At 32.3% G+C, this 11,942-nt stretch overlaps 1 protein-coding gene across 1 annotated transcript; it reads right to left on the reverse strand.

Moving 5' to 3' along the window:
* Positions 1–11,231: 11,231 nt before the first annotated feature.
* LOC119675218 (60S ribosomal protein L35) lies at positions 11,232–11,942 on the reverse strand. Its single transcript, XM_038086409.1, has 3 exons — positions 11,844–11,942; positions 11,566–11,702; positions 11,232–11,514 (listed from the first exon to the last, which is right to left on the reverse strand). The coding sequence occupies exons 1-3, from the start codon at positions 11,844–11,846 to the stop codon at positions 11,283–11,285; spliced, it is 372 nt and encodes a 123-aa protein (XP_037942337.1). The 5' UTR covers positions 11,847–11,942; the 3' UTR covers positions 11,232–11,282.

Raw genomic sequence — 11,942 nt, forward strand, 5'->3', positions numbered from 1 at the left:
TCCAATTAGCAAATACAAAATAAACGTGGTGGTCACAATTGGACGAGAGCAATGAAGGAAATTTACATATTTTTGTGGTTTATGGCAAATATTAATACCTTTCGCGAATTTGGTATTTGTTTTGGCATACCAAAATTTTCTGTATGGAGAATAATTGAAAGAACTAGTGTTAAGCTTATATCAATTGCAAAATTTCCGTTCGTGATTGACAGCACACATGTTAAAATAAATGCACCTCACCATAGCAATTAGGCTTATTTCAAAAGGAAGAATGAATATAGCTTAAACTTGCAAGCAGTTTGCAATGGTTTTTTTTATAAACGTGTATGTTGGAGAGCCTGTTTCCTTATGTATTGTTCTGTTTTAATTAAATAAATGTATTCAACTAAATGTTTATATATTCATTTCAAATTAATTGATTTTAATAAATTATCAAACAACACTTTTTCAATAATAATAAAACGTAAATAAATAAAGTAATAATTTTAATTTTAGTAATAATTAAAACATTACTTCAAACAAAGAAATAAAGAATAATGACATATTAAATAAATAAGTACATAAAATAAATAATAAATAAATAAAATCAATAATAAATAAATATAAATGTAGATTTGTTTATAATTTTACTACACCGTTGCATCGCATTGCCAACCTCATTTGCATTAAAATACGTTCTACTTTTATCTTTTACATACATTCCACATTGAACCAGAAAGTGAACCAGATCAATTGCTGGTTCACCCCATTGTTTTTGTTTTGCATGTAAAATTGAGCGGATCATGTTTGCTGAAACGCAGCTAATGAAATGGTTTTATGGGTAAATTCTGTAAAGGCTCAAAGTGAAACTGGAACTGTTGCAGAAAGCAGGTCGCAAACATTGCCAGCTATTTCACAAAAGGATGAACCAAAGCGAAGATCTTTTTTTACTTTAAAAAAAAAATAAGGCTATAATATTTATGCGATCATACATATAACAATGATAATTTCAAGTTTTTATGCTTTATGCACGATAAATATGCTATATTTAAAATAACTTATATTTATCTTTATTTAAAACGAAACTAAAGCATGCATTTTAATGTATTCAATAATATAAAATATTACTTATAAAATATTCAAAATTTGTAATCAATTTTATTATAATCATATGTAAAGCATTCAAAGCACCAGACTTACACAAATTACACTTATTGTTAAATGCACAAATATACCTAACAAATTTTGCAAATTCCATTATAAGTCTATAAATTTGTGTGTTCAGAAAAGACTCGGATTTCTTGTCTTCTTCAGAACTATAACTTCGACAAAAGTTATTATACGATATATCAAGTTTTGTTACTTCTTATCCGTCAGCATGGACTAGGATTGCATAGAATATCTCCCTTTATTAAAACAGCTGAATAGTACGTTTGTTGTGCACTTTGGACCAAGTAAATTGTAAGATCTGACATGATTTTTTCATTTATCTATATTTATTCTGTAATACTAAGATGTTTTTGTTTAATTGCCAGCTTACCGGTTGCACGTGGTATACCAATATCTGAAAGCTGAAAAGAGAAATGAATATCAGAAGGGTGCCTAGTTATTGTACTGGTGTAGTTACTGCACAGGGTTAGGTGATTGAAGTATTACCTATTCAAGCGATCATACATATCTTTTTTGTATAAAATTATTTTTTATTGATTCAAATACCAAAAATTTGTGGAAATTTCAGAATCCAATCACTCTAGCTCAATGTAGCCACCTCTTGCCTTGACTATGGCTTTCAAACAGTTAAAAAATGAGTTGCATGCTTCAAGAATGTGATCTTCCAGTATTTTGGTCCATTTCTGAAAAATTGTTTTCTTCAACTCAACCATACTAGCACATTTTTAAGTCCTCACATTGGTCTCCAAAATGACCCAGATGAAATGGACCATTGGATTTGCATCTGACGAACTCGAAAGCCATTGTGTGGATTAAATGAAGTGTGGAACACGATTTTTTTAACCATTTGTGGTTCACAAGACTTCCATTAATAACGCAATCACACTATTACGTTTGAATTTCATTTCAGATAACTTTTGTTCTATAAAACTAAGAAGTATATGCTTAGTTTCGTATGAATTTGTCGTAGCTGGCAATATCAGTTTTACACATATAACCGTGTTATGATATTTACATCGGGAATCATTTTACTTAGAAGTCATTTTGCTGCGTAATGAATGAATCGCCATTTCTTTTGGTAGTTACTCTTACTAGGTATAAGCAGAATACTAAGTCTAAATTTTGGTTAGAGCAAATGGTCAATTGAGATAGTCACCCTTATTCTGAATCACATGGGAATGGGAGTTTTTTCTCTTTTCACAGTTCCCCTATTCTGAATCACATGATAATGGGAGTTTTGGTCTCTATTCCCAATTCTCTTATGATGAATCAAATGGGAATAAGAGTTTTTTTTCCCTATTTTGCACAAAATTTCTCCCAAGCAAATTATGTGGGAGATAATTTAAAAAAAATTTCATATTTAATTTAATATGTAAGTATCTTATAATGATCGGATTTTTTACATCAGCCCTATTCTGAATCGCATGGAAATGGGAGTTTGTTCCCTATTTCCAATTTTGCTATTCTGAATAATTTGGGAATGGGAATTTTGTTCATTGTTCCCAATTTTGCTATTCTGAATAATTTGCGAATGGGAGCTTTTTCCCAATTTTGCACAAATTCTTTCCCAAGCAAATTGTTTGGGAGACAAGTTAAAAAAGTATTAAAACTAGTTTAATTTAATATGAAAGTAACTGAAAATGATCAGATTTTTGAATATATTTTAATAAAATTATCATTATAATAAAATTATTATAATAAGTTCAAAATTTTCTAATTTTCATATTTTTACTTTTTCAACACGGGTTGATTAGTTTTAGAATTTGTTTTAATAAAATTATTATAAGTAAATTGGTATTACGACCAATATTTAATTAGTTTTTTATATTTTTACCGGGCTTAGGTCGTTTATTCAACACATAAGTTTATAAAAAAGTTTTTTAAAATATATTAAAAATTACACTTTTTAATTTATTTAATTTTTACACAAAACTTGTTTTAATTACAAATATTTCGGTCTACTTCGTCCGACCATCTTCGTCTGAAGACCATTTTCAGTGTATATAAAGAAATTACATATTTAAATATATGTAAATAAACATATAAACATATATTCAAAATAAAAAACCAAAAATGACAAACATTGTTGTCTCTTTCAATGTTTGACATTTTTAACATTTATCTTGATTCTTCTTCTTCTTGAGTTAGTGCTATTGCGCACTTTTACTCTATAATGGTTGTGGGGCTTATCTCTACCCCACACTAGGCTTTAACTAGGCTAAAAAAAAAAACATATCATTTACTCGTTCTGCCAATTTCCCCATAGTTGGGAGCAGACTGATAGGACGCCAGTTCTGCGGATATGAAGGATTCTTGTCCGGTTTAGGAAACACTACGACTGAGGCCATCTTCCAGGCCTTTGGAAATTCACCAAGCCTAAGCATTCAATTGATGATGTTAACGATGCATTGGATTGCGTCTTCTGGAAGATTACGTAGGCATTTGTTACTGATATTATCATATCCGGGTGCCGATCTGGCCTTTAGACTCGAAATAATACAGTTAATCTCATCTCTGGAACACTGGGAGATGCTTTCATCTGTCATCAGGTTCCTAAAATTAGCAGCCTCTTCAACAATATTTGCTTCCTCCAGGGAATTATAGTCACTATCAGTATTGGGCTGAAATTGCAGCTCCAAAGAATCGGCCTCAGCTTTGGCTATGTCTGAGAAAGCTATGCCGGTAGCAACATAAATAGGCGGCACTACCGGTTAACGTTTAAGCCTAAAATACTTATTCCAAGCCCAGAAGGTTTTATTATCTGTATCAATTCCTGAAAGAAATTCGCACCATTTATCATTATTATGTTTGCCAATTTTTTTCCTGATTACGTTAGAGAGAAATCGACTATAATGTGTCGGTTCACCTGGCGCATGAATCTGCCATAAGTGTTCAGTGGCGAGCCCATCAATATCTCTGCCAGCTCTGTTTGAAGTTCTGTCACCCCAGCTGCTATGATATGCATTTAAGTCGCCCGCTAAGAAAGTATGTGTCTCGTTGTTGAGGATAACCTCAAGTTCATTAGTGAGAATTTGCAAACTCGGTGGCCTGTATGCTGATACAAAATTTATATTTCCAAGTTCGCTTTCGACCAGTACAGATATTGATCGAGCGATTGTTGGTTGCAAATTGTAGCATGATGCTTAATGCCATATTTAATCACGATGGCTGTGCCACCATCTCTTCTTGAGTCTCTATCTGATCTGTAAACAACATAGTTGGGAATTTTAAAATGGATAGCAGGTTTCAGAAATGTTTCTTTAATCAACATTATGTCAATTTCAAAATCATGCAGGAATTGGATGACCTCATGTTTCTTGTTAATAATGGAATTGGCATTCCACGTCACAATTTTAAGTCGATATGATGACAAACTCATTAAGAAGCTAGGATTGGCACTAAACTTTGTAACAAGAACTCCATCATAGTTTTTATCATTGTATTAAGTTGTATCTGCATATTATTTAAAGGCTTCTCCATGTGGGAGATTAGCAAGTGCGAATTGGACGAAACTTGCTGAGCTGTACTTCCCTTCTTCAAAACATCAGCATAAGAAATTGATGGCTGCACTTTAGAACTGACTGTAGAAATTGGTGTGGAGACATTCTTTTTCTTCAGCATTTGCGGAGCGCAAGAGCATCCTCTGTAGTTGGCTGGGTGGCCACCGCCACAGTTCAACCATGTCGGGGTAATATCGCGTGGTTTTGTGCATTGTTGGTGATGGTGTGAGCCCTCACACTTAACACACTTTGGTGTGGCTCTACAGTTAGTAGCGACATGCCCGAACTGCTGATAATTATGACATTGTGGGGGACCTTTTAGAGGGCGCTAGGCTTCAATAATCACCTTTAAATGACAAATGCTGGAAACATTATATATGTTCTTCTGGTCAGCTGGCAGTCTGATTTTAACTAGATTGCTGGCAGCTTGTCTAGTTTTCAAAAAATGGCATTCAAAGATACTAAATCCTTGGCCTACAAGATATCCTTTAATATCATCTATACTCTGTCCCTCTAAACCTCTAATTATAATATTGAGGTGTTTTTCGTCAGGAAGAAAGTGGGTGTGAAATGGCTCACTGATGTCATTTAGATATCTTGTTATCTTGCGGTGGCCATCTATAGTGGCAGGAGTTATTTGTATGCCCAAACGGACCTTCTTTGCCTCGCTAAAATTAATGTTTCTTGTTAAGAATTGCTTGACTAAAGAGTTCCAGGTGTTGGTTCGACGGAGTACAATTGGTACAACTTTGCCTACTTTCTTATCTGAGGTTACAGGTTGTAAAAGATTTCGATTCGTTATATTGCCAGAAACAATACCATTATTCTGGATGTTTTCAGGCGTGAAGACCCGCTCAGGAGTTGGGAATTGAGAATTTGCTGTTGAAATTCACTTGACTGCTGCTGAATTTGGTGCTGTTTTAGGAAGTCTTTTCTTTACAGCTGATTTCACCTGTTTGGTCGATTTGACTTTTGGATTATCTTTCAGGAAATTAATTTCAGTATCCTCAATCTTGAAAGGGTCAGGCTCCGCAACAGAAATTTCTATCTCCATTTCTTCCTCATTAGAGCTAGCAGAGTCATGGGGGGAGCTGACTGGGAAAGGTGGTGAAACTTTCTTCCTTTTATTATTATTTAATTGATTACCAGTAGATACTGATTTTTTTAGCTTCAATTGTTTTTCCAAATCAGAATATCGGTCCTGAAGCATTTGAAATTGCTGCCTAAGTTTGATATAGTTGGCTTGTAGAATTTCATTGAATTTTTTAAGTTCAAAGAGTTTCTTCACACTGATGTTGACCATTTCAATTGTGATTTCGCTATTAGCCTGTAGAGGGATGTCAGGGGGCTCTGATACATCTACTTCATTAACCTTTTCAGACATGGTGTCACTAGTTCTTCTCTAACTGTTGTTCCAATCAAGTAAATATCCAAATGTTCCTCAAAGTTCAGCAAACTATACCTCCCACTTGGAAGGGCCCTTAAAATCTTGACTTGTTCTTGAGTTCTTAGGGATCTTGTAAACTTAATGATCAAAAGTATTTTATATCTTTTCTGTGAATTAATAGTGCAGGAAATTTGAAACGTTCTGTCAAATAATTTAAATTTAATTTTAAATAAAATTTTTTTCAGCACAGAAAAAATTGAAACACATTTCAGAATTCCATGAAAATATGAAAAAAAAATTAAAATTAAAATCAAAAAAACGGAAATATTTTTTAAATGGGTAACAATGGAGGATAAATTAAAAATTTTTTTATAGTTATAAATATATATTAAATTTTTCTATGGTTACATTTCAAGCTTTGTTGATGATCTGTATTTCTTCAAAATTTGGAGTATGGTTCATAATAGAGCAATGGGTTACTAATGCTGTCTTTTGGTCATCGGGAGTTGTTCTGCTATTTATGTCGTGTCTGTGACCAGCGATTCTCGTCCTGTGTTTGTTTTTTGTTGTACCGACATATATCTGCTGGCATATGTTAGACCCGTCACCTCCACATGGAATTTTGTACACGACATCATGCTCATCTAGTTTGTCCATTAGAGTTTTTGTTTTATTAAAAAAAATGATTTTTAAGCGTGTTTCTCGCTTTGAAAGCCAATGTGTGCGTGTCATTATTATAGCACTTAGATTTGCGAAAATTATCCGAAAACCCAGCGATATACGTCATAGGAAGATAAATTTTTGGTTGGGGATCGGATTTTGTTCTACGCACTGTATTCACTTGTTTTAAAAGAGAATATATCGTCTGTTTGGGAGAGTCATTTTTAAACAATTCTGAATACTCCCAGGGAACAAATTCCCTATTCCCACGCTGTTCCCAAAAACACAACTTCCTTATTCTGAATTGCTTGGGATACAGCCGTTTTGGGAACAACAAAAGTATTAAATTTGTTTTGTTAAATTTTGGCAACCATGATACTTTTTAATGATGAAAAGTGCAAAAATGATCAAAACAAAGAAATTACAAATCAATTACATGCAGGAAAAACATTGCTTCTATTTTATTGTTACATCTGCACAATCATTAACTATTATTTCTTTATTAATTTAAAGTAATTTCTATCCAAATTATAAAAATAAATACAAGTTTTGGAGAGGAGCTCAAATTTGAATTAAAACATTAATAATTTCAATTAATAAAAAAGATGTTTGACTATGTTTTATTGTATATAAGAAAATAATAAATTATATACTTATTTAAATAATAAAATAAATAAATAAAGTAAAAATTTTCTATTATTTACTTAGAAAACATTCATTATATATATTTCTGATAATTTATGCAGTAGACAAATTGCGATTTATACATTTAAATCAACATACGATACGCAATTCTTTTCTATGTCTTACTCATTTTCGCACTTTTCGTCATTAAAAAGTGTAATGGTTGCCAAAATTTAACAAAACAAATTTGAAACTGTTGTTATTCCCAAAACTGCTGTCTCCCAAGCAATTCTGAATAAAGAAGTTGTGTTTTTGGGAACAGTTTGGGAATAGGGAGTTTTGTTTCCTGGGAGTATACAGATTTGCTATGATATTAAATTTGTTATAATGCTTTTATTAAAATAATAATGTAAATAAAACATATTATATAAAAATTCAGTTATGTTAATTTATTATAATAATTTTATTAAAATATATTCAAAAAACTAATCAACCCTTGTCGATAAAATAAAAAAATAAAACTTTGAAAATATTAAATTTATTATAATAATTTTATTATAATAATAATTTTATTATAATAATAATTTTATTAAAATATATTCAAAAATCTGATCATTTTCAGTTACTTTCATATTAAATTAAACTAGTTTTAATACTCTTTTAACTTGTCTCCCTTGTTTGCATGGAATGCAAACGGCATAAGCCAACATAAATTAGAAATTTTGAATTTTTTAAACCAAAATGAAGTTGATGTGATGCTCATATCTGAAACTCACTTAACTAATAAAAACCACTTTTTTATACCCAATTATATATTTTATAAAACAAATCATCCTGACGGCAAGGCACATGGAGGTACGGGAATTTTAGTCCGAAGAAGATTGAAACACTATTTTGTGAGCTCATGTGCTGAAAATTTCCTTCAAGCAACTTCAGTCTGCATACAATGCTTTACCTACAATCTTACCCTATCAGCAGTGTATTGCCCGCCTCGCTTTTTACTAAACGAAATGCAGTACCTTGAGACTACAATGCAAAACACACTTTTTGGGGCTTTCGGCTCTGCAATCCTAAAGGTCAAAAACTCTTTAACGTGATAACAAACAAGAACAACAAACTAGATGTCGCATCACCCGGGCATCCTACGTATTGGCCATCAGACAACAACAAAATCCCAGATATTAGTGATTTCGTCGTAATAAAGGGTATTCGTCGTGACTCCATTTCGGTGTACACAAGTTATGAATTATCATCAGATCATTCTCCAAACTTCCTAATAGTTCATGAAGAACCCCAACTAATTCAAGGTCCACAAAGACTTACAACTCAAAACACCAACTGGCTGAAATTTAAGAAATACATAAGTACTCACGTTCATACCAATTATAAAATTAAAAACAAATACCAGGTAAATGATGCAGCACAAGTATTCAACATGATTCTCTCCTCAGCTGACGAAATTTCTACACCACAATATTTGCCTTCTCAGGTAAGAAAGCAGCAATTTAGCAACAGTAAAATCGAAAGACTTCTAGCCGAAAAAAGAAAACTTCGTCGAGAATGGCAACAAAATAGATCCCCAACCAAATCTAAATTAAAAGAATTCGTAAATCGACTAAAGAGCGCTCTTGCAAGAGACAAAGAAAACAAACAATACGAATATATTAAGAAGCTGTCCCCAAACATGGCTAACAAAGGATCACTCTGGAAGGCTTATCAAACTATAAAAACACCTGTTGAAGCAGTGCCTCCGTTAAGAAACTCCAGCGGTGAATGGGCTCGCAGCGACGAAGAAAAAGCTAATGTATTTGCTAATCATCTGAGTCAAATTTTTCAACCAAATCCCTCCAATAATTTGAATTTACCAGCTCAACATATTAACAATAATATTATCAACTTACAAATCTCCGCAAACGATATCAAGGTAACCATCAAAGAAAAACTTGTGTGCAAAAAAGCACCTGGACACGATTATATAACTCCAATTATGTTAAAAAATCTGCCCTTCGTAGCAATCTCATTCATTACAAAGATTTTTAACGCCATAATAAAATTTGGACATATCTCGACGGAATGGAGAAAAGCGTTAATTATAATGGTTCAAAAGTCCGGAAAGGATACAACACTAGCCGCATCATATACACCTATAAGTTTGCTGCCTTGTCTGTCAAAATTATTTGAGAAAGTGTTCCTTGCAAAACTTATGCCTTTCCTCCAAGAAAGAGACTTGATCCCAAGCCATCAATTTGGATTTCGTCAAAAACATGGTACTATCGAGCAAGTGAACAGAATAACAAACGAAATAAGAAGTGCTCGAGAATATTGCTCTGGTGTCTTTTTAGATGTTGCACAAGCGTTCGACAAAGTATGACATGAGGGCCTGATACACAAAATACGACAAGTACTCCCGCAAAACTCACACGCTGTACTTCAATTATACTTGATAGGCAGATCTTTTAATGTAAAGTACAATATGCAACAACTAATGACTTTCCAATAAGTGCAGGAGTTCCACAAGGCAGCGTTCTTGGTCCATTCTTGTACCTCATCTTAACTTCAGATATCACTACAAATAACAATTTAGTAATATCAACATTTGCTGACGATACCGCTATTTTGTGTCGACATAAGAATGACGCAATCGCTTCCAGTCAACTGCAAAATCATTTGTATTCCATTGAAAGCTGGTTATCAGAACGGCGAATTAAAGTCAATGAGTAAAAATGTCGTCATATAATATTCTCTCTTAACAGATCCTCATCACCAACTATCACTCTCAACGGAATAGTAGTTCCGCAAACAGAAACAGTGACGTACCTTGGTATTCACCTTGACAAACGCTTAACTTGGCGGAAACATATTGAAACAAAAAATACTCAAATGAAGCTTAAGGTTTTAAGCCTTCGCTGGCTAATCCCTTATGTTTAGAGTACAAAGTCTTGTTATACAACCAAGTTATTAAGTCAATCTGGATGTATGGCTTACAGCTATATGGCAATGCCTGTTCGTCTAATGTAGAAATCCTGCAAAGAGCTCAAGCAAAGATCTTATGAATGATAACTGGTGCACCCTGGTATATCAGAAATGAAAACATACATTTCGATTTAAGAGTTCCGATGGTTAAAGTCGAATTCGAGAAAATAAGGCAGAAATATATTTCAAATCTTAAAAAATTAGGAACAGAGAACAAAACTCCCATTCCCATATTATTCAGAATAGCAAACTTGGGGTGAATAATTCTGTTCTATTTAGAATAGGGGTGAATAATTCTGTTTTGGTCTACATCAAGTAAACTGTGAGCCATTGTATATCTACATATTTGGCAATAAAGAACTTGTTCATTATTCATGTCATAGCCTGATGTAGTATTACTTTTTTCCAGCGTACAAATACAAATCTAAGCATTTAGTTTTATCAAAGAAAAATTGTCTCGTATAACTCGTAATGGAAATGGGATCTGTTTTCGAGACTTATAAGACTAGATATGAAGCTGTGCCAATTATTTGGTTCAGCCAAATTTAGTTCTTTTTTTGGTTTTTAATTTTAAAAAATTAAATATAAGAGAAAATAAAATGAATTTAAAAGCAAATTAAGCATTTTATATAAAAAAAATTGTTTGTTTATTAAAAATCGCACCATTAACAGGATAAAAATAGTGCTAAAGTTCAATTTGCTTGCTGTGCCAATAATTTTGTTCGTCACTGTATATAATTACATCTCTAAGATTGTAATTTGGTGAAATATCCTTGATTATAAAGTTTGATAAAAATTAATTTTTAATAACTGATAGGCATTAATATCATTTCCTTGTCACTACATATTTAATAATATTACAACCATAGTTCACTTGTATTTCGAAATCAATAATCTAAAACACCAAGAATTCTAGCATTTTTGACAGAAATTGAAACTATTTTTTAAACAGTATTTATTATTTTATTACCCATTTGGTTACAGAAAAATTAGTTTTTAACAGCAAATTTTCTTAGTGGGTAAATTGACTTCTTACGGATTTCTTTCACAGTTTTCCTATTAGAGTCTCTGTGGGAAAGTGCTTTACGAATAGCGCGAGTTTGTTTATTTCTTAAATCCAAAGGTTTATATTTCTTATTTTTAAAAACTTTGCGCAAGTTTTCCTTCTGCTTTTGATGCATAACAATATATACACGAGCAATAGCCTTTCGAACAACTCTTCTGCAATATTTATATTTTTATAAATGTTATCAAAAATTTGGAGAATCTTACATTTTTGAAAGTTTTGAAGGAGCTCCTCCAGTAACCTTGGCTACACGCAAGCTAAGCAATTCATTCTTAAGTTCATCGAGCTGCTTATTCAACTCCTTCTTATCCTTTGCGCGCAAATCTGAGCACTTGACTTTAACCTACAATTCATATTTTTATAAAATATAGTTAAAATTACAAACACAACCATTAAAAAAATATTTATTTTGCTAATATTATATGTTTATTCAACGGATGTCTATATATTTTACAAATATATTTTTAACTTTGGGGAAACCAACCATTGTGTTAAACTGTCAAATGTAAAAGAGAACAACGCCATAGTAATTGTCAAAAACTGGATTTGATATTCCAATACCATTGTATTTCAAAAGAGAAGT

The sequence above is a fragment of the Teleopsis dalmanni genome, chromosome 1 (genome assembly GCF_002237135.1).
Source record: "Teleopsis dalmanni isolate 2A chromosome 1, ASM223713v2, whole genome shotgun sequence".
NCBI classification, from domain to species: domain Eukaryota; kingdom Metazoa; phylum Arthropoda; class Insecta; order Diptera; family Diopsidae; genus Teleopsis; species Teleopsis dalmanni.